The 24,666-nt window shown below is 37.5% G+C and overlaps 1 protein-coding gene across 3 annotated transcripts in view; it reads right to left on the reverse strand.

Annotated features, from left to right (window-relative positions):
• Window positions 1–1,864: 1,864 nt before the first annotated feature.
• The window catches only part of RNF13 (ring finger protein 13), a 39,453-nt gene continuing 16,651 nt past the window's right edge, over window positions 1,865–24,666 (reverse strand). For all 3 annotated transcript variants that reach the window (XM_065674792.1, XM_065674793.1, XM_065674794.1), the window contains 6 exons: window positions 22,488–22,575; window positions 20,497–20,587; window positions 18,937–19,042; window positions 15,530–15,623; window positions 5,071–5,151; window positions 1,865–3,357 (listed from right to left, as the gene is read on the reverse strand). In XM_065674792.1, the coding sequence (XP_065530864.1) occupies window positions 2,993–3,357; window positions 5,071–5,151; window positions 15,530–15,623; window positions 18,937–19,042; window positions 20,497–20,587; window positions 22,488–22,575 (825 nt within the window). In that variant the 3' untranslated portion in view covers window positions 1,865–2,992. The remainder of the gene's footprint in view (window positions 3,358–5,070; window positions 5,152–15,529; window positions 15,624–18,936; window positions 19,043–20,496; window positions 20,588–22,487; window positions 22,576–24,666) is intronic.

Genomic DNA, 24,666 nt, shown 5'->3' on the forward strand with positions numbered 1-24,666 from the left:
GGTGGGCCCTGTGAACTGACACAGCACTGGTGAGATGCAGTAGTGGACAATGGGAGCTCAGGGGCTGGGAAAGAAAGAAGCCCAAACCACAGGAGGTTAGTTGAGACTCTGCTTCCCTGGGTCCTGGAGATGACCATTAAAATGCCTTTGTTCTCCCCTACATCTTAATCTTCAGTGTGAATGTTGTATCTGCTCCTTTGCTTGCCACTAGGTCCCAACCTAACCTGAAACCTTTGTATACAAAAAGTCTTGCCTTCTCCAAGGACTCCAGTTGTTTGGTGTCCAAACTTGCCTTCCAGCTGCTAGTGTTAAACTTAGAACAGACTAGAAAAAAGCCCATAGCACTAAGTAAGTTTGCATTTATTAGTAACTAGTACAGAGGTTGCAAACCTTTCATTTCTCCCTTAAACGTGTGTGAATCCTTGTTTTGCTCTGTATCTAAACTGTCTAAATCCAATTTAACCCAACTCACATCCTGACTGCAGAACTTTTTTTGGGGGAGGATCACTCCCCCAAGCTTTTTTTTGTAGTAGGCCCATAGCTAGAGTTAACTGTAATGGCACCTCAGAGACAGGAACAGCCACCAGAAGAGCACACCAAATTCCTTATTTATCTTAACACTGTTCCCTTCTGATGAATCCCCCTCTCCTGAACAGGTGTCTGTATGTCACCTATATACTTCTTCTTGCTAATAATTAGGTGCTGCTCAAATTCCTTTTTCAAACATGTTTGTTGTTGAATTTCCACAGCAGAATGGTGTCTGTACCCAGGTTGCTAGGGTCTGTGCAAAGTATATTCCTTGAATAACTTAGATAAATTTCACATTTCTGTATCAACAGATGATTTAAATACTGAGGGTTATTTTCCTGTGCTAAAGGTCTGAACACTGAATCGTGATCTAGGTCATGAATTTGCATTAGTATTTTCCTTGAATAAGTTACAAGAAGAAATACAGTGAAATGCTTTGGTTCAGACATTCCAGAGTTCCATGTAACTGTTTTTTCTGCTGAACCCAAGCCCTCTGCAGTCCTGCACACCTATCATCCTCCTTTTGCAGGATCGCACCGCTTAGCTTTGAGGTGCCTGAAATACAATTGTGAATGCACTGACAACATCTGAACAGGAGAACCCATTTTAAGAAACATGTTTCAGCTTAGTAAGTTTTCAGAAATGTTTTCACATTGGGACTTAACTAGGCATACAGACACTGAAAGTGGAATTTTACATAGTGAAAATACAGTAATACACCATTTGTCATTAACCCCATGGATTGCTGGTGGCAGCGATTTGAAGATGAGTCATTGTTTTGTTACACCTTTTCCATGTCTCATTCTGCAAAATAAACTTTCTCTGATTTTACCCAGTCCCAGAGAATTGATTTCCTTTACCAGGCTGAAGCAAGGAGGGTGTTGCTGCTTGGTGTGTTAGGTCAGAAATAACAAATGGAAACCCCTCACCTGTACTCGCCGCAGTCCAGGGTTCGGTGTTTTCTGACTTCCGGAAGACAGGCTTACAGACTAGCTCTACAGGTGTCAGCAGGTAGGCAGGAAATACTTAACAGCACCCTGGTCTTCCTTCCCTCTCCCACACACAAATTACACATACAGACCCAGACTCAAGACTTCTGACTAAAAGCGAACAACAGGGAGGGTTTTCTGTTTAGCTTGGTCCTCTCGCACACAGTACTGATCAGTCCAGCACTTTGTGCTGTGATACACGATGAAGAGTAGGCTGCTTGTTTACCAAGGAATCTTAATAGCTGCATGTTCTGGATCTTTAAAAATACTTTAACCTTAGTAATAAATATAGAAGACTACACCATGAATGTAAGTAATGCGAAAGTTCAATAAATTCCTTTTGATACTTAAAGTGGAAAACATGTTTATTAACATTCTTTCAAGCTTTCCTTATTCAAGGCCATGTAAAAAAATCTCTGCATTTTGAGTATGTGTGGTTTTACTTTCTACATAGTTACAGAGGTATTATATAACATTGACTTTTTTCATGATACACTGGTAAGTACTGAGTTCTGTTAAACCGTTATAAGCACTTGTTTTCAAATCACGTATTCAAAAAGAATTATTTTTTATATATACATAGTTAGCAGACTAATGCAGCATAAAATGCTCTTTAGTAAGAGGTATATGAGTTGAGGATCAATAGAATACTTACCTAAATTATTTTTTGATGTGGAACAAAACCTCTGTTTTGGCCAGCCCTTTTTCTTCTCCCTCTCCCCCACCCTCTCTTCCCCCCACCAACTCCCACATCATCACTGGAAACCAGATTACATCACAGTAGCAGGTAGGGACAGCTAATCTATTTATGGGGGATCTTATCTTGTGAATTACTCAAAACTAAATGTATATTCTAAGTTTCCTTATGCTAGGAATTGCTCAACGGAACTGCTTAAACTCAGCTACTTTGGCAAACTCCACAGTTTGGAATCTGCTTTGAGATAAAAGTGGAATTTCTTCTGCTTTGTTTTGATATTACCACCAGATAGAGTATCAATCTGTTCTACATTTTTCTTTTGGAAGTGGTGACAGTTTTTAGGAAAACTCTATACAAACATGCAAATACATTGTTCTGTTGGGCTTAAGGGGTAACACATACCATACATGTAATAAATATTGCTATCAGTATGACCCGGTTGTAGCTACAAAATGGAAAAAAAATTACTTCCAGATAAACCCCATTTCAACAAGATACATTTAGAGTCTGTGATACTTCTATTGATATAAACTATTAACATTATTTATTAGCATTGTGAAGTCCAGTTAAACTTCATTTTGAGAAGACAGAATGCGTGACTGAATACCTGTGTCAGAAATAAATCTCTAATGATTTAACCATAGTACTACTACATGAACTGCTGCTCCTATTGAAGAAACCAAATGGATTAGAGATTAAAAGATATTCCCTATGTAAAGGTTTGTGAAGTATAGCCTTCAGAATGCTTTTGTTCGTACACTATTCATCATTAGTAGTCTTAGACAGTATTTGCCACTCTGTACTCCCTTTCATCATTGGGCTGCAGTTGGACCACTACACTTTCTTCATTTGTTCCATTTTCTGCATCACTGCTATCAATATTGTCATTGTCATCTTCCTCATATTCTGAGGACTCAGTCATGTTCTGATGGGAATGAGATTCTGACAGAGCCCCAAATGACTGAGTACTAACTGAGGCTAATGGTCTAAGCAAAGGAGTGTTTTCAGACACTTCATTCTCTTCTTGACTACTGTCTGTTTCAGAGTCAGAGTCCCCCTGAGAAGGGACCACTTTCTGCTTGCATACAGGACACGTTTTTTTTGTTTTTGTCAGCCACGGGTCCACACATTTGCAGTGATATGCTGTTAGAAAACAAAACACAAGTCCATCATTAACTAAGTGAAAAGGACAAGAAAACCTGCTGAATTGTATTTATGCTTAGTAACACAAGAGAATTTTAGAATTTAACTCAGAATTTTAGTCGCAAGTTTGTTGGCATGTAGACTGCCTATCCTTCTGTACAAAACACCTAACGGATGATGATCTTGGCCATGCAGATACATGCAATGAAACTTCCTGAACCAATCTGAGAGCAATTGTGCAATGGGCCACGTTTGACAAAATAAGCTTTAAAAGCTTCTTGAGGATCTGTACTTATCTTGCAGCAAACATGCCCACCATCATTCTCCTCATAGTGCCTTTAACTTCCACTGATACGTATTGAAGCACCTTGTTATTAAATAAAATTACCGCGTGATTTTGCCAATAATAAATCAGTTCTACAGTTGGCACTGTGACTAGACTGGCCTGGTTTAAAAAAAAAAAAACAAACCTGAAAGTGTCTGTCTTACGCTATTAAAAACTAAGCTCTGCTTATTAACAGAGACTTGTATCTGGCAAAGAGCATTGTGTGTTTAGTACACATTAAAACCCGTGAGTAGCATGCTCTCCATGAAAACTGACTGTAGTGGGGTTTTTCTGTCAGCAATCTTTGATATTGGTGATTGGGTTTCATTAACTTTGCAGTCCCTAGCTGGGACAGATGCTATGGATCTGTTCTTTCTCTTCTGAGAACTCTTTGTCAGCCTGTTTTGAAATTTTTATGACTGGGACCTACAAAGCTCTCAGTCTGTCACCTGCTGGGTTGACTGTGGATGTAAGGCTGTAACATCAGTTGCCTCTTTTTTTACACATCTCTTATTGATGTGGTATTTGTTGCAGTGCTTGATCAGAGCAGGAATCTAATGAGGAAAATTCTGGGTAAAACTGCATCCAGCCAAAATGGCTGTAATACAGTTAATGGACTCAGAGGCAGAGAGGTGTTTCAAGCTAGGAAGGATGAATCTATTGTGACAGAGTGGACACAGGTTTTATAAAAAAAAAAAAAAAAAAATAAAAATTAGAGCTGCTCTTGGGCCCAAGCTTCTTCGAGACTTCTAGATAGAAGCTTTTAAATGCTTCTTGTATTTGTATGCACTTAAAAGCAGTCTTGTCTTGTGGATAGACACATACATGACTACTAGATACACCTTTTGCAGTGGGCTGTATTTCAGAAAGACTGTTCACACAGTACAGTATTTTACTTGTCACAGTATAAGTGTTCTGCTAATTTCTGCACTGGCAACACTGACTTCCAAGTGCAGCCAAGGCAGTAGTGTATATGGCTTGAGACTACAGGACAGACTATATCCCCTTGTACAATGTCTATGTCACTAATAGCTGAATTATGTTTTTACGGTTTAACTGCCTTGAAGAAAGCAAAAGCCTACTTTTTTTTAAATGTAAAAAGTAACTCTGGAATGTGTTTCCCCATTAAATGCAGACATTTACAGTGTTAAACCCAGATGTTCTTTCATGTGTACATCCAAATAAAAACACAAAAGTGGGAATGTGAGCTTTTTCTCTATTTAAAAAGACAAAAAAAGTTAGTTCTTTTCCCAATTTGTATGTACACTCCTGCGTGTTAGCAAAAATAAATTTTATAAATCAATACACAAGGTCACTGTGGGGTTTAGACATGGTGTTTTAGAGAGCTGCTTTAATACAAATGCCAAACCTAACATACAGCTGCTTACCATGAGAACATGGAAGGATTCTGAGCTTGTCTCCATCCTCATATTCATCCAGACAAATGGCACATACATCGTACTCATCTCCTGCAGCACATAATTGAGAATCAGTTTAACAGATTTGCAACAGACCTTTGCAAACACATGTATACAGGTTCTCTTACTGACCTTCGCAGGCTGAAGAAACTACTACTCTTCCCTGTCCATGGAAGGGGCAGGTTCTTTGAAGCTACATAGTTGACTGCTATATTTCTACCCTTACTTATTAAGGCTACAGCTCATTCACTTTCCCTTTAGGTTAATAAATGTTTCAAACTATATCAAGCACTACATCTATAATACTTGTTCATTCTTATAAAAAGATTAGAAAAAAAAATAAATCCTGTTTTGTTTTTATCAAGCGCTTTTACACCATCCTTTTTACCAATCAAATTTCCTGAAGATGCTGGCTCTCCAAAGTTTGCAGTTACACCAGAAGCTTATGCCCTTCTCATAACCTGAGTTCAGCAGTTATAAAAAAAAAACCACACCCCCTGAGAAGAAACAGAGTGCACTGGTTGATCACTACAGTGTTGCCAGTGTGATACACCTGGGGAAGAAGAAAAATGCAACAGTAGAAAGCACCAAAGAGTAGTCTTTCAGAAGCATTAGGTACCCTTCAGGAGTCTGTAATGCGGCCACCTGTATCCTCAAAAGATTAATTCAAACAGAAACAAAGAAAGAATATTATGATCACATAACAGAGAAACTATCATGCAAGAAGAGTAAAATAAAATAGCCAGATATTTTTTATAGAAATATTTGAAGGCTGAAAAGGGATTCAGCTTTCTCTATCAACAACACAGAGGAGCAATATCAACCAGAGAAGCTGAGGCGGGGGAGAGGTGGGAAGAGCTATCATCAGACCAGGAATTGTTAGGTTGGAAGTAAAAGGAATGGAGAGAAATAAGCTTAGATCCCTCAATTCCTGTCTAAGACTGCCAGCTATTAGGCTATATTATTAAAGGTGAGTAGTGCAAAGTACATATTTTAAAATAAAGAGGTAGCTACATTTAATTTTATAAGGAGCCATATTTCAGATATGTATTGTAAATACTTATCTGATCAAACCCTGAGAGGGACTTAAGCAACAAAAGGGTCACTGTCACTCTTTGTTACTGACCCCCTGCTTTGACATGAGCTGGGTTGAGTATCTGTTCAGCTCTGTCAAGGCTGGAAAAGTTCTGGCCAGGTGCTCAAAGCCACTGTATATGCAAAAGTTGGTTTCTTTCATACATCTCTTGCAACTTAAGATACATCCACTGCTGCAGCTCACTATTTCCAGATGGTATTTCTATTATGCCATTAGCACTTCATTTAAACAAATGAACTTTACTGTCTTAGAACTGCCCAGTACTGCACTGTTTCTTCACAAGCAACTGCTTGGTAGGGCTGCACCCTCCCAACTATGAAGTGTCGTTTAGATGTCTAAACTACAGTGTACCAGACAAAAAATTGCCTGGTTCAGCCCACCTCTCCCCCTATTAAGTCTTCCCTGTCACAGGGATAGAAGCCCATGTACCAGCAGGCTAAACTGCAAGCTTTCCTACCACTTGACTAACAGGTTAAGGGACTGGATAGCTACATGGTCAAGTGATCCAATATGTATTTGTACATCCTATCACAAGGGCAGTCATCTGCTGAACATGTGGTGCTAGTGTGCCTGCACCCTGGTTATATGCCTTGTGATAGGAAAGCAAAGGCACCAGTGATAAAAGACTGGACAGGAAAAAAAGACTGTCCAAAGGAGGACACCCCAGATATCCCAATGAACTATGTCATTCCATGCATATTTTGATACTTTGGCTAAGTATTCATAACAAGAACCCTAGACCAAGTCTGCCTGTTCCCAATCTGTACCATCTTCACAGCTGCTTCTTAACATTCCACTGCACAGCAGTTTACATTTCACCATCTTCAGGGGCCAAGACTTGGTCTTACCATACAGCAGAGGAGCTAGGGAATTAAGGAGCTGTAGGTCCCACAAGAAAGAGCATGTGCAGAAAAGGTTCACTATCTCATATACTAAAATACCTAAGGGAGAAGGCATAGAGCAAGGCAGCAACCCCCATCAGAGAAATGAGATCCCCACAATCTTGTCACTTCAAGGTAAAAGAAAGAAGGGCTGAGATGCTGTATCTCATTCCCAGTGCCCCTCAGGGCATCCTTCCCCATTTCCTTCCAATTCTTTAAAAATTCCACCTAACCTGAACCACATACATCCCACACATGTTACCTCATCAGTTATCCTCACAACTCCATTCTCTACTCCCATGCCCCGCAGCATCACCTTAATCCTTTCCCAGTAAACTTCTGTCAAGTCTTTTCCTGACTATCTGCTGCACTAGAACTTCATTGCTGCACATCACTCCAAGGCTTGACATTGGAAATGTCAGATTTAAATGAGTAAGACTGACACGTGCTAGGGCTAGAGTTAATAGCCAAAAGAATGCCTGCACATACTTAGTTCACCTTTCAACAAACACATATCACCCACAGTAACCTATGACACACCAGAGTTTAGCACAGATTTACAGTTTTTTTAATACCAAATCCTATATTACTTCCCAAAGCACTTTCTAGATTACATACATGAGATTGACATTGCAGTTCACACTCCAGGCTTGTTCAAAGAAATTGGATACAATAGCCAAGTTGTCAGTGTTTTAGGGAAAAGGTGGAAATAATGGGGCAGACCTCAGGAGTGCGTAGCTACAAGCAGGCCCACACTTGGGTCATGAGCTTACTCTTCGTTATCAGGCAGGACTGCAGTTGAAGAAAACCAGAAGATTTTGCATTTCTCAGAAGAGACGTCCTTAACACAAAAGCCTGTGATGAAACTGCATGGCAGGAAAGAATTTCTGGAAACTCAGCTCAAAATTCATTTTGATACCATCCTGCTAAATCCAATGCTTTACTACACATGGCAAAATTAACTAATTAGGTATTTAGAGTCAGTTTTCAAATAAAAACTTAGTTTTCATAATGCAACTCAGCATGGTTCTGTATCTGTTTAGTACAAGTAAGGAAACCAAGTATATCAGAGTAGGAAAACTAAGCTCTACATCAGCATCAAAGGAGCCAAGCTTTTCAAGAAAGCTGCAGAAAGCTAACAGAAGTAACACTAGAGGCAAAGAAGATGAACAGCCATTGTCAGCTCAAATTTCAAGTATTACGTGAAAATAAGTTTTCAGGGAAAGGATCAGCAAAATTAAATTGTTCAGCAACAGACGAGGCAAAGATGTACTACTTTTCTGTTCATGTGCTCATAATAAGATCATTAATAAAGCACGAAAGTTAAATTCAAAACTTAAAGTTCTAAAAAGCAACCTGACCAGGATTTTTCATTAACTGTGTAACAATATATTTCACCGAGAAAAATAAACTTTCTTTGCAAATGTAAAAAGCTCAAATAATCATGTTTAAATACTTCTCATAATAAAAAATTAAAAACATACCAAAGAATTACAGTAGTAGCCTAATAGTATTCATATATCCACACAGAAATAACTGTATCCTCAGCTTTTAAATAAGGACATGCCTTATACCCCACATTACCAGACCAAGGGAAGCACTCCTCTGCTTTGATTCAGGATTTCTGCAAGCTTTCTTTTGCAGATGATTTTAACAAAAGTGAGCTTCCTTGGGTTGCCTAGGCAAGTTGTGAATGCTCCATCCCTGGCGGTGTTCAAGGCCAGGTTGGACAGAGCCCTGGGTGAGATGGTTTAGTGTGAGGTGTCCCTGCCCATGGCAGGGGGGTGGGAACTAGATGATCTGAAGGTCCTTTCCAACCCTAACCCTTCTATGATTCTAAGAACTGAGCCAGCTCATTAACAACCAGGCTGTTTTAGTTTATCTGAATTTGTGTTTAGCTGCATTGGTAAGAGGTGTTTCTGTAGATTTAAAAATTTTCAGTATAAAGCATGTTCTGTCCTGGGCTTTTCTAAAGGTGCTGTCATTTTTTTTTTTAGAAATACAGACAACACGCGGTGTTGTTCATCTGGAATTTGTCTTCTGTAGGGTGGAAGACATGAATAGGATCTTATGCAGGATCGTGACTGTCACATGTTGCTGTTGTGCCAAAATTATTATTATTTTTTTCCCCACAAAGACTTCGGTAAGTCAAAAGTACTACAAACAAAATAGACATCTATTAAAGATGAAAGCAGGAAAAACCATAAAGCACGTGAAGGGCTCTCTATTGTGGTACTAGGTCTGTATTTGGAAGGCAGTAAGGGAAGCCTACTTGCATACAATTATTTTCTTGCCTCATTCAAAAGGCTTGCTCTTGTATTCCTTGTACAACCTCAACTCCCCTAATAAGCAAAGGAACGCAAAATGAGGCCTCTCATTTTACCAAAATACTGGATACACTTGATTGCTTCTGTTTTATGACTGCCATGACAGAATTTATGCTGAATCTGTATTTTGCCTGTGCCTAATACTTCCACTTTAAAACAGAACAAAAACTGGTAACTTTTGTCTTTCCAAAGGTATAAAACCAACAAAGCATTTCAAACAGTACTCAGTTATATAGCAGATACAAAACCAAGGCACATAAGATGTCCTTAAAAGGCAACTTCTTCACATTATTAAAAGGATTTCTTTATTTGAGGGTGTTAAGATAGATGCCAAGAACTATTCACACCTATGTAATAACAGACTGATCTCATGCAGTAAGGTCTTGTGTTACCTAATGCCTGGCTTCTCCATTATTATAGATCACACTAAATAAACCAGCCAGTGGCACGGGTACAATTAACAAAGACACAGCAAATTACTTAAATTACAGGTTTGCTAAAGCGAGTGGTTTGACAGGCAAAAAAGTATGGAAGCAAGACTGCGAAGATAAGTGAAGGAGCACACCTGCAATGTGCTTCACTATTGGCAAAGGTAAATTATGGAGATTAGTACCTATGCAGTAATTACATTGCTTTAATTAAAAACAGTTTTAAACTAGAAAGTAATAAAAGGAATTAATGCAAAAAACAAAAATTGTATTGATAGAGGATTGTAACATTAAGTATTCAGCTTCCACTAGAGCACTGCGAAGTAGTAAACATGCCAACTCTTATTTTATAAGAATACGAAAGAAAGTGGACGGAGATTTTAATTGTTTTATCTTAGCATGCAAACCATCAGAGTATATGCTGCAACTCAGGACCTCCCAGTTCATATGTCTATTTTCCAAATATCAGAAATCCACTATTAAACCCGAATTCTCATCTGTTTCCCCAAAGATAAATTCCAAGGGCTTCTGTGGTGGCATGAAAGCCTGTAAAATGTGGTTCATGTTACTTTTGTTAATATATATTATTCAACATAAAGGCAGAGCAAATGACCACCACTGGAAAACAACACTGTGGAAATCTGGCATTTCAAAATAAGCACAGTGGAGATGAGAACCAGTTTTCCTGATAGTTCCTCTGCAATAGGAGAAGATAAAGGGAAAGCAGGAGAGAAAAAAAACAACCAAACGAAAACCACTTCATGGGCAGGTAGTAAAAGTCAGAGTGATTAAATAAAGCCCATTACCGCCAGACCTAGATCACTGACATGAGTTTTTTGTCTAATGTAACACAGTGAAGCTATAGCTTTTAAAAGAAAATTGCTTCCTCTTTTGCTATGACATTCCTTCTCTCTGTTGTTCCTATTAGTCAAACCACATTTATGGATCATTTATAATCAGCACATTATCATCATGTTCAATGCAGAAATGAATGTTAACCATCAGTCAGTACTGTCAAAGGTATCACAGCTCAGAGAAAATGAAAGTTAAAAAAACCCCACATTCAAATAATACTTGTCTTTTTATCCCCCCCCACTAGTCATTCAACATGTGTAAGAAATACCAGAAAAATGGTAACACACTGCTCTTGAGTAGGCTTATCTCTCTAAGACATCTCCACACAAATGAACATCAGCACATTCAGAAAAAAATGACAATGGTAAAGCATCACATCCATTTCTGGGTTATGTAAATACAGATAAACTTTTCTAGTAATGCTGTTCCTTCATGACGACATGCCCCTTGAAGAACAGATTTAATTTCTAAAAGAGACACTTTGCAGACAACTTTTTCTGAAATACCCATTACTGTACTTTAGAAGCTGACTCAGAATCACCAAAAATTGCGGAAAAAGTATGGAAACTGCTACAAGTTACCTGGAAGGTCAGATCACTGCTCAGGTCGGGCTGGGTATCGGTTGGTGGGTGGTGAGCGGTTGTATTCTCACCCCTTGTTATTTCCCTTATCATTATTATTATTGGTGCTAGCAGTAGTGGTTTTGTGTTATACCTTAGTTACTGGACTGTTCTTATCTTGACCCATGGGAGTTACATTCTTTTGATTCTCCTCCCCATCCCTCCAGGAGCAGGGCAGAGGGGGAAGATGGGGGAGTGAGCAAACAGCTGCATGGTTCTGAGTTACCAGCTGGGCTTAAACCACAACAGTATCTTACTTAAATAAGCTGTGTATGAAAAGTCTTTACTATTATCTTCTACCTACTTGGCACATACAAATAAAGTATTTTCAGATACAAAGAATTACCCATCCACATATATGTGCACTTGTGAACAATGAAAAACGCAAGAACAAAACTGCCAAGACTGGCAGACCGTATGACTTGTTTTCTCTATTAGACCGTAAGTGTACTGTGCATTTAAGCAGAAGGGTCAGTAATGATCAGTTATACTCCCATTTGCAGGGGGGAAAAAATAATTTAGGAATACTGTCAAGGTTTAAACAAAAGTCATCCATAAAACACACAGTCACTCTCTCACTCCCCCTCTTCTTGCCCTCTCCCCGCTCCCAGAGGGACGGGGAGGAGAAACGAAAAGAATGCAACTCCCACAGGTTGAGATAAGAACAGTCCAGTAACTAAGGTATAACACAAACCACTGCTGCTACCACTAATAATAATAATGATAAAGGAAATAACAAGAGGAAAGAATACAACACCTCAACACCAGCCAACCGATAACTTGCCCCACTCCCCCCAGCTGAGCACCAACCGATACCTCGTCCAACCTCGCAGTCACCCTAGCCCTTTCGGGTAACTCCCAGTTACATCCCAGGCATGACGTGCTGTGGTATGGAATACCTCTTTGGTCAGTTTGGGTCAGATGTCCTGTCTCTGCTTCCTCCCGGCCTCCCCTGCTCCCTGGCAGAGCATGAGGCTCAGAAAGTCCTCAGCCAGACCAAACATTTGAGCAGCAACTGAAAACATCAATGTTATCAGCACTGTTCCCCGGCCAAAATATCAAAACACAGCACTGCACTAGCTACTAAGAAGGAGAAAAATAACTGCTACTGCTGAACCGAGGACAAATACACAGTAAATGGCAGAACTGCACTTACTTTGGACCAGATTTTTTTGAAAGCCTTGAGATACCTCTATTCCCCACTATTCTCAATCATATACTATCAATCTGCATATAAACATAAGTACACAAAAATTCAATACATAAAAATACTTAAAATGAAACGTAGTCTTACAGCTTATTATTTGCCCCGTATACTGGGGCTTTATTCATGTGTGTATGAAGCATTTCAAAGCTGACTACTAAAGTAAAGCTCTTTTCTCACCTAACTGCTCCATTTTTAGAAGTCTTGTGGCTGTAGCAACTCCCAAATTCTGGATTCTTTATCACATATCTAACCATTCATTTGCGATCTTAAGTTTTCAACATTCGATGTAGAAAAAAATTGCTCTGTTCATTTTTATTTTCTTACTGATATGCCCACACATTTCTTCCTTTTGCAGTATTCCATCTTCACTAAATGTACAATATTTTATTTTCTACGGGAGTGAGAGGTTACACTGGAATTTCATTGATGTTAAAATCTAAAAATCCTTTCAGTCTTTGCTAGATTCCATTTTAGTTAAGCTAATATGGAAATATGCATTTCTGAAAAACAAATTCTACGATAACTACCAATTCACATCTAAGCGATAATTCTTCTGAATATTCAGATTCGTCAAAGATTGAATTACGGGCACATTAAATGGATGTCTTTTTTTGCTGTGTTCACTTTTGTTATAGAGACACTCATACAAACGATATAAACCCCCACTGACTTTTCCATGACCCAACTGTAATCCATTTGTAAGGAACCACAACACAACAATCCAAAAAAAAATCCACCAGCCTGGAAAATACAGAGTACATTGCATTCTGTGGAATTATCCAAAGGCAAGGCTTGTTGATTCAGACTTTGCAAAGATACTCAATGCAACATCTTTTTGTTTCTGCATCTGCTACTCATTGCAGAAATACTAACTGCCTACTGAAATCAGTAAAAAAATTTTCCATGTGTTATGGTGATATTTGACTTAAATCCTGTTCAGAGATTATTCATATATATTCTCATTAACAACTCCAGTTATGTCAGGGTGCAATCCCCCATACAGAACAAGCATCTTCATTACATCATCATTTGCCTATCAACCTATAAAATTCTAGACAACTGCTAAAGCCAACTTTCCCTTAAAAACCTTTTACAGTGAAACCATTTATTATGCAGTTCATGATACAAAAAACAAGGCAGGAAACAAGAAATAGTATCTATGCTGTCTTAGCTTCAGTACTTGACTAACATTTCAATACTAACGGATTTCTAATACACTGGAGACAAAAAGAAAATCCAGCATTCCTGAAAACAGGATTATAGTCCACAGGAGTTAGTTTCCCCTATCCTTCCAAAACAAAAGGTTAAGATTGTTTGGATATAACATCAAGAAATCTGAAGTAAATGGACTGTGCAATAACGTCCTGAGAAAGCCTGTGTTTCACAAAGAAACATGAAGCGATGTATTTTCATTGTAATCACTAAAGACAATAATACTGCAAGTACTAGGTGAAATTCTGTCCTTTTAGTAAAAGGACTTAAAGTAATGTAAAAGATTAATTTCACAGCAGTAGAACCAAAGTGATCATTTGCTTAAAGAAACTGAAATCCTAGTTGAACAAATAAGCTTTTTGTTCTGTTTTTCATAAGCCACTGAATGCAGTAGCTACCTAGAGATTTACAGCCAGGTTGCTTTCCAGTGACTGACAGAGCTCCAAACAATTCATATGGTGTAAGATTCAGCAAAAGCAAAGAGGAAGGAGAATAAAGAAATGAGCTATAAGGTATGTTCATATACTGGCTACTTAGTCACGTAATTCTTGAGATTTTCAGTTGATTGTATGCATCTATAGTAAGACATTAACTGACCTTCTTGAAGTAACTTTATTTCTTGCATATTTCAATATAATTCTTATTTTTATTCTAATTTAATGTCACAAGGAATCAAGAGGAGGAAATACGATTAACGATAGCTTTATTGGCTTATAACAATTTTTCAGGGATAATTTTAAATCCATAGCGTTGTAGCAAGGTTCAGTCATCCCTGCAGAAGAAAACACTTTTTTTTTTCCTTTGAGGCTGACTAACATTGCACAAACATGGTATTGCTCAAACTGAACATCTGCTTTGCACAGTGAGAGCAATGTCATGAACAATACAAGTTGGCTTTATCAGGGGCAAAGAACAGTAAGCTGTTCTATCCTTGAATCCAGGCATATCCTCTAACATGGTCTTTGTGCCTCAGAAAATACACTCTTTATTAACAGACACGTGTTATGTGGTAATTGTTTCAAGTAAGTACTTTTCCCACCTTTTCCTCTCATGCCTTGCAATAGCTTCTATGAATGAACAATGATGGTAAAATGACAGCACATGTAAAAAAACCCCAAATGAAACAGCAGATTTTTTTTCCTACTTTTAAGGAATAGACTACAACAGAGAAGGAATTACAGCAGCTTTATTTCACTGAATAAAGTAACAGCTTTGTTTCTCACCTTGTCATTAGATACTGCATAAAAATGAATCACTACAAAGAATCACAACAGCAAGTATTTTAGCATTAAATTTAAATCTCTCTTGCCTGAAAAGACCACTCCTCTGGAAAATCAGATAAATTATACCCACAAGACAGCTCTGGTTTATAGTCTCTACCATGTCAGGCAACTTATGTATCACAAGTATCTCAGTTTACAGACAACCACAGAGCTGGACATACACCTTCAGGGGGGAGTTCCAAATATTGCATCAGTGACCGACTGCTGTGGTCACTGTTAATGACAGCACAACAAGCTATTTTTGTGGAAATTCTGTACCAATTCTGTGGTATATTAACCAACATTTTAATTCTCAGCCAGAGTCTGCATGTGGTATCAGTTGTGCTTCAGGTACAGAAATGTTAAAACTCTTCTGCTTCAGTCAGAACAGGGTCAAGCATTTCATGTGCTTTCACTCCAAACACTATTTCAGGCATACTCAAAATTATCTCCAAAACTACAAATCTCCCTCAATTTAGAGTGTTCTTTGGTGTTAAAAACTATGGGGTCTAATTAGTTAGACAAAGAATGATTCACTTGCCTTTCTTAAATTTATGTACAGGAATTTTCTTAAGCTGATCCTTCCTAAGCCGATTTCTTCTTGCTCTGTGTCTGTCTTGCACAAATTTTGTTATCTAGAAACAGACATAAGACAAAACAAAAAGTTAAAACAGTAAAAGAACCATAAAACTATTTTGATTTATGAGTCTACACAGTAAGTTAGTCAAAAGGGAATCCTGGCTCTAACTGAATCACCGCTTCCCTTGCCTGAACTCAAGGATGAAGCCAAACAAGCCTAGAGGAAGTTTTCAATGACCATGACACTTGAAGCTGAAAATACACAAGCTTTTTTTTTTTTTTTTAAAAAGGAAACAGGAAAAAAAATGTCTATATTATATAAAATAATGGCCATTGTGGCAATCCTCTATCAAAGCCACGTATAATGGGGTGGCACATTTCAACACAAAACACAATTCATTGAGTGGTTTTGCTCACAGTTTTGGATTATTACAGCTCTTTTGGGGTATTACTCCCACATTCATCACAACTGTTTTCAAAGTATCTAGGTGTATTTTAGGAATGATTAAAGGGGTTACTTCCAGGCATAGTTAGTTGCTGTCTTCAACTATAACGAAGACACTGTTTCCATTTTCTTAACAGTCCCTAATGCTATTTCTGTTCAGTTTCTAATTCTAGCATCTGTGATACAACATTCTTTTTTCCAATACAATGACAGACAAGCAAAGGGCCAAAGTATACACACTAACAAGTCATTTGAAATCTGCAGAAGTGCTCTACACCTACCTACGCTGTGGGTAAGGAAAACAACGAGACAGTATTAATATGATAAACTGCATTAACGTCACTCACTTCAGGAATCCCTGAAAGGCACTGGTATACTTCATAACAGATTATTTTTTAAAAAGTATGAGTGTAGGTATATTATGCACCAATACTATTAGGAACATCTGAAACTAATTGGTTTTGCCAAAATAAAGTTGACGTATTCTTTTGCATCACACCTGTCTTTCACTTTTTAAGCATCTTTGGATCTAAACTGTTTGTTCAGACTCTTTTTTTACCCTGTATGTATGCATGAAGTGCAGTTTTAATTCTGTAATTCAGGTCTTTAGTAACTATGGAAAAGCGTCAGATGAATTTTTTAGTTAAAAACAGGATTTCCTGAAATAAGCAGGGCTAAAACCACAAATGAATAAGGAACAAATTCAACCCGACTGTAGTATCATTATTTCATGTGCACTAGACTCCTGTGTCCAACCCAAATCTTTCTGTGATTTAATTGCTTCTGATAAGAGAACGCACCTATGACCTACAGTCAAAACACTTTACAAATTTATTTAGCTCACTCCTGTAACATTTGTAATGACACTCTGGACGCAGAAAACTGCTGTTCTCATAGTGAGGGAAACACCTGCAATTCTAAGGAGACATGGCCTTCCAGTGGGATTAGCACTGTGTTATGTAGCTCTAGTTCCCTGCTAAAGCGATTGGTGCAACTTAGTCTGTAACTTAGCTCATTTATTTACCTGTAGGTAACAGCACTGAAGTCCAGCACTATCTTAATTAAAAACAAAAGCAGCTAAACTGGTGAAAAACTCTGAAGTGAAATATGAAGAAATCTTCTCAGAGTAAAAACCATGTCTTATTTCTGAATTTCCACAGTGGTGGTCATGATAAAAATCAAGCTCACACTCCTCATAACTGTATTCTTATGTCAGTAATGTCAACAGTGTATGTCTCCCCTCCTTCATTAATTTTGTCTTCCATGGTAACATTCCAAACTGCTGTTTAAATAAGAGACCCCATAACTATTCTTATTACCTTCATTCCCTTATCAGTACCCTTCCAAAAAATTACAGACCAGGGCTTCGCACTGTATTTTGATAAAGTGCAAAGCAAGTACTCCTGATTTTCAAAATGATTCTACAGTCCCTTTCACAGCATTCTACATTCTGTTTATTAGATTACTAGTATTTTGTTTCAATTTTCAATTTAGGTGTCCTTTAAGCAGATTATTAGTGATGCTCAAGTTAGAATACTGATAGTCTTGGAACAGATGTTCAGAGAATATTATCCCTGGTAATGGCTCTTTGTTAGACATACCATCTCTCCTCACCTCAAAGTGCTGACCCTCAGGATACAATAAGGCCGTACGTTCACCCAATTAACTGAGACAAAGTCTTCCAATCAAGGTTATCACCAGAAGGTCATCTCTAGCTGACCACTTCTGCTTTGTTTTCAGAGAGCTGTTGCAATTCTGATTATGCCAAATATACCCAAGATTGTCAATGAAATACATAATTTGCAGTGAAAAAAAAAAACACTAACAAAGAAATAATTTAATAAAATGCTATAGAACAGTTGATGCATTCCTTGATTTTTATTAAAAAGTAAAATAATAAATTGGTCAGAGACCAGCAGAGATTTCAAGAAGTGGCATGCCAATTATACTGAAATAATAAAGTTTAAATAGCATAGCTATGTATAAGAGATACATGTCCAGCTGAGAGCCTCTGTAGGTAACGTGTATGCTGTAAGCCATACGCTGTATGCTGTAACATGGTCCAAGCTTGCTGATCCATTACTACACCTGCAGTAACAAACTGCGATGTGGAACAAGGGACTAAAGTTTATTATGCAGTACAAGTTTGTTAATGTTGGACATAGCCTCAGCATATGAGAGCACAAGGACAGGTCATTATTGGATAAAAAACAAAGGGTAGCATTGAGGATTAACTCTTTTAAAGTAGTTATATGCCAAGTAGAACATCCTAAGGGATTAGGTATGTACAGTACACAGAGCTTTCCCTATTATCATAGGATGGTTAAGGTAGGAAAGGACCTTAAGCTTATCTCCCACTAGACCGGTTAGCTCAACGCTCTGTCCAGCCTGGACTTGAACACTGCCAGGGATGGAGCATTTACCACTTCTTTCAGCAACCTGTTCCAGTGCCTCATCACCCTCACAGTAAAGAACTTCTTCCTTATATCTAACCTGAACTTCCACTGTTCCAAGTTTGAATCCCAGACCCTTTGTCCTATTGCTGCAGTCCCCAGTAAAGAGTCCCTTTCCAGCATCCTTGTAGTCCCCCTTCAGATTCTGGAAGGCTGCTATGAGGTCCCCATGCAGCCTTCTCTTCTGCAGGCTGAACAGCCCCAACTTTCTCAGCCTGTATTCATATGGGAGGTGCTCAAACCCCCTTATGGGCCTCCTCTGGACTTGCTCCAACAGCTGCATGTCCTTCTTATGCTGGGGACACCAGAACTGTACACAGAACTGCAAGTAGGGTCTCACAAAGACAAAGCAGAGGGGCAGGATCACCTCCTTCGACCTTTACTTTACTGTATCCCTTCATTTAAATTTAGTAAATGACAGCTTTTTATGATCATTTGAAAGAAAAAATATTACTAGAAGAAGAAACTTACCATAAATATGACGATGAGAATAAGACAAATCCCTACTATTATTAAGAAAGGGATTAAGTAGTACTCCAAAGGAAGACTGAACTCTGGGATTAACACAACATGGCCACTATAGGGAGAAAAAGATAATTTCTAAATAAGTTAGAATTTAATAATAAATTGAAGTACAATGAAAAAAAAAAAACCAACCTACTGAAATAAAGCATTATCACTAGGCACACCAAACGAATACCTACCTATGCACAACAACATAGAAAATTCATCTGATAGCCACGTAATGTAAAGACAATAAATGACAGGATAAAACAATGTTTATTTGAACATTTTTGGGAGTCAAAACTACTTACTGACTTCAATCATAAATACATCTAAAGCATCCAGGAAAACAATCTCATAGCTGCTTTGACAGCAGAATGAGAAAAACATACATAGAACTATAGAATACTTAAGGCTGGAAAGGATTTTAAGATCATCTAGTTCCAACCCCCCTGCCACGGGCAGGGACACCATACATTAAACATGATTATATGAACTCTGTCAAAACATACTGTGAAATCACTCATATTTACCAAAGTTTTCTAGGTTATATGGTAGGTTTAGTTTCAAATAATGAAGCATAGTAAGATGCACCCTCTGTCCTCTGAGGAGTCAATAAAATACAGTACAGTAACCAAACATCTTCCTAGGCATCCTGATATGGATGCTGACAACTGGATATCTGAATAGCAGTATGTATTGATAATTGTGGAAGTAAAATGCCATTATTATTCTGGTGGAACAAACAGTCAGAAACACCTGAGAAAGTACAATGTATAAAAGTGTTAGTAGTTCTATAACCACTAATCTTGCAGAATCACACTTTACTTATCAAGTAGTTTCATCAACAAGGCGTCTACTTGAGAATGATGACACAATTTAGTTCTGATTTACTCAGTGAAAGGACAGGCAAACCTACAGAAGCAAGACTGTTAGACTAATAACAAAACACACCACCTTTTCTATCCAAGATAGATTTTTCAACCATCTTGTTCTCACAGTGATTTTCAAGTTTTAAACTTAAAAGCAGAACAGATGCAGTGCAAACCTAATCATGCATGATGTTAGAATCATCTTAAATGATTCCTGCAGATTTACCTAGCATAGGAAGTTATCTGTGATTTGTTATAGAGCTATTAATAAAGGATGACTCCCTCCCCCCCGCCAAAGAGCAGCACCTGACTCCAATGGGAACTGAAACGCATTGTAAGAATAATACACCCTTAGATCTGAAATACACATACTCTCACAAGCATTTCTGTGATTCTTAGATCATTAGCTAAACTCATGTTCAATGCTATATGAAAATAGAGGAGTAGCATTTCCTAAATAGATGGTAAGCTTCCTGCAGGAAATAAATTTACATTGATTTTTTAAATCTTTTCTGCCCATTGCTTTCAGGCACACAGTTTTACCTGGAATACCTATAGCCCATGTCATCAAAACATCCTATTTTAAACCCATAAATATTAAAAAAGAGGCAATGGCTTTATGCAAGGAATAACACAGCTGCATGAGATAACTTACCCCTTTTCATAAGTAAATTCTTCTTTAAGAGAATTAGCTGATGTCTCACCAATAAAGACAGAAGGAATGTCAATCTTCTTTAAAACCTCAACTGTATTTAAAGAAGGTAGGAAAAAACCTATTATTATGCAGACACTATGGGCATTCTTAAGACATAAGACTTTTTAACATTATGAGACTATTACAACATAAAGACATGTTAACATAATGACATATAGACTGATATATGTACATACTATATCTTTACATCACTTAAGAAGTGATAGTATTTTTCCTACAGAATATCTTGGTATTTTATTGCAGGTACAGAAATCAAAGTTCTTAGTGGAACATTTAAAGGGAAATACAGCCAAAATTTTTTTTACAAAAGAATCATCAGAGTAAGGTTAACCAGATCATCACTCTTATTCAAAGACTTTGTCAGTCACACATCTCTACTAGTTTCCAAAATTTCTGGAAACTTAGGATTTTGTGATCTGTTACGGTAAATTTTAATTAATCTTTCTTCCCTCTTTTTCATCCTAATTATAAGGGAACATACTGGAAACAGCTTTGGATAGAAAAGGTCAAAAAGAAGGAAGAACAGAATGAGTAAATCCCAGATTTTTATTTCAGTCTCAAGAAACTGAGTGCAATTTTCTCCTCCCCCTTCACTGCTTAATAGTGAAGGTAATAAGAAGCTCAAAAGATGCAGCACAAATGAAAAACATTGAAAGATAAACCCCATATTGTAGAAAACCTCTGCAGCTTCACTTTATATTGATTTGCACCTCTGACTTACGCTTCACATTTTAAGGGTCAAAGTATCTTCAGTTTAGTTAATAGCAAAGCATTCAGGTTTCCCAAGGCAAAAGCATATATGGCTTAGTGTCACCTCACACCACCCAAGTCTGCATTTGTTGCGAATGTGTTCTACATTTTGATTTCTCAGCGAAACCTGAAAATAACAGTCACATGGGTTGGGAATTCATCAAAACCACTTTCATGTAGCTTTCTGGGCTACCTGGCTGCCATTTAGTTTGTTGAAAGTTCACTTCCTAGTTTACCCAATGGTGTTTCCACTTGGAAGGACTTTTTTTGTTCTCATTTATGTTCTTGTTCCATACTGAGCATGCTCAAAAACTAAACAAAATAAATGCATGCCACAATGAAAATCATGATAGCACTACAGACAAAAAGCATACACCATAAAACAAAGGTTTTGACTAGATTACAAGCTGTTCTAACACATTCACTCCATATAAGATTAAAATTGGAACAACTAGCATCATAATCAGAAAATGGTGCATTGGTCTCTAAAGATTCTTTTCCAAATGAAAAACTGAAAATATGTTATATGCATTCATATGAAATTAGAATCCATTTGTCCAAGGGAACAGAAAATGTGCACAACAGTGCAACCACAAAACTACTATCAAATACGAAAAAGCTGTATTTTAAAGTTTGATTTCCTTCCAGTGCAGTAGTTTAATTTTGTAATATTTCTACTTAAGACCATATCAACTATTTTCCACATCAGCTATACAAGCCTATCTCAAATTTAAACATTTTACCCAGAACAGCTGAACTAAAATTTAAAGGAAAACCAAAAGAAACACTCAGAAAAAATACAAACTTAGTGCCACAAGTAATACACAAATAGATATATACTTTCTTATACAAGCATCTCCTATTTTAAAATATTAAAAGGAGGATTTCTGGTTGGGGTGGATTTTTCTGTGGGTTTTTTGGGGGTTTTGGTTGTTTTTTTTTTTTTTGGTGGTGTTTGTGGTTTTGTTGTTGGGTTGAGTTTTTTTGTTGTGGTGTTTGTTGGGGTGGTTTGAGAGAGTTCATTTGTAGTTTGTTTTGGGTGGGTTTTTTTGTTGTTGTTTTTGGGTTGGTATTTTTTTTTAGTGCGAGTTCATCATAATACTTTATACTGATTTTAATACTGTACACTAGTGGGTGAAATGATTTTCAAACAGGAGAGAAGAAGTGATACCTGTACTTACTGTCGTTGGATCCCATGCTTATGAGGTCATCAGAATCAACATTGTGAACTATAGCCGCCTTGTATCCAGCTCTCTGGGCATTTAAAACCTGTAAGCCATACAAACTACTTATTAGAAAAAACACTGCTTCAAAATACAGCAACCTGTCTGTCCTCTCTAAGACAAGACACACTTTCAGCAAGTTATAAATACTAGCACGTTTCAAAATAAAAATGTCATTATTTTATATTCCTGTAATTATACTACTTTTCGAGAAAAATAATTTAATATTGTCTGCAGACAGACATTTTTTACATATATTAAAAACAGAACTTAAAACTTTCTACGGATAGATAAAAATATTTAATCATAACTGAAACTTAAGGCACTAACTTTGGTAAACTAGAAATTACCATTTGATAGCTTATGAAATCACATGGGTAGTATCTTTTCTGTGCCTTTAAAAATGTGAAACAACTAATTTGACAGCCCAGGTATCAGAAGCTTTCTCATGGAAAAGTACAAAATTACAAATATGGATACAAAACTATAGAAGCATTGTGTACTGGCTACATTTATGATATATACTGGCTTTTTTGTCAATATAGACAAAGCCTAAAGGCCATGTAAATGGCATTTGCTGCAGTGACTATTACTAACATAAGCATAACCAAGTTACAACTGTTCATCTTAGATATTGCTTTAGCGCATGCACAGCAGCATCGAAACTCATAGCAAGATGGAAAAAGCACTGCAGAACCTTGAGAAAACATTCAGGTTTCATCCTTCATTCAACTCCTCTCTAAAACTACATTAATAAGCTTGGCAATAGCTGGGTAGACTTGCTCTGAACTAAGCTAGCATGGGGCACTGAGATGCATGCATTTCCTTAAGGACACTGTAATGCAAATATTTATGTGACAGGCAAACAATCATTAAAAATAACTGAACAGAAGATCACAGCTTTAAATGCCTTTGAAACTGGGAAACAGTTGCAGTATTTGGATATTATGGCATCACGATAACTTTATTTATCAGTCAACAAATACCACCTCCTTACAAACCTACACACAAACAAATCTTGGTCCTACAAGAAGTCACCCCCACCTCTCTTCTACAGCAGACTATCATCACCAGATCTGAAAAACCGAGGGGAAACCTGGGTGCTCTTTTTCAAGACATCTACCCTCAGGAGAGGGGAAAATACATGTGTACGTATACACACATTCCCAATTTCTCTTCTCAAGAGACAAACAATGAGGAACATGAGTTGTAAAGCTGGAAAGCTTCCACTGATTACACTGAAAAAAAATAAAATAAAAGAGGTTCTCTAGGTGAAGCTTGATATATGAAGCCGCCTTGCCTGCTGCACAACAGCAAAAACAGGGAAAAAAAAAAAAGCATAAGAATTTTAAAATGAAACAGTCCAGAGTAAGACAAGAAAGGCATTAAAAACTTTGAATATCTATATATCTGCGCCAGTGACACAGAATGGCAGTAATGGAGTCATCATGTATAACTTAAAAGTCACCAAGCATTGAAACTGCAGAAACACAAAAGTTTGAGTGATCTGAGCTTTAAAGCTCCCTGATTATCACAGGTTCTTAATCTTCACAGCCACATAAATGTGCTATGGTAATTAGTGACAGTTTCTATGCAGTAATCATTTTCTTGTTTGCTTGATTTATTTCTCTGACATCATGTCCTGAATAGGTATTTATTAACCGTCCATTATACACTGAAATACATTCTTCAGGACAGATTGTAAATAATTTATATTACTTAAGGAAGTATTCCGCTTCCCTGCACACTTCTGCTAGTTCCTTATAACACAGACCCTTTGCTTAATTATTGGATTATAAAATTATGGTGTTTCTGTAAAATCACACATAAATGTGCTTTCGAGCTATCAGTGACACAGGGTTACTCGAATAAAAGATGACATTGACACAATCACAGGCAGGTACCTTTCACACAAGCTACCACAGGCTTAATGACCCCATCCAGCTGCAAAAAGCAACTGCCTGTTTGATCACATTGTGAAGCTCACCCTTGCCACTCAGGACCCCGAAGACAAAAGCATTAATTGTGCACCAAATATGAAGCACTAACCCATTTTTAAGATACACCTAAGCAGGATGAAATACCTTCAGGAAGTGACTTCTTACTGCATAGTAACCTTTCACTATAAGTAAATTAG

This window comes from Lathamus discolor, chromosome 3 (genome assembly GCF_037157495.1).
Source record: "Lathamus discolor isolate bLatDis1 chromosome 3, bLatDis1.hap1, whole genome shotgun sequence".
In the NCBI taxonomy this organism is placed as follows: domain Eukaryota; kingdom Metazoa; phylum Chordata; class Aves; order Psittaciformes; family Psittacidae; genus Lathamus; species Lathamus discolor.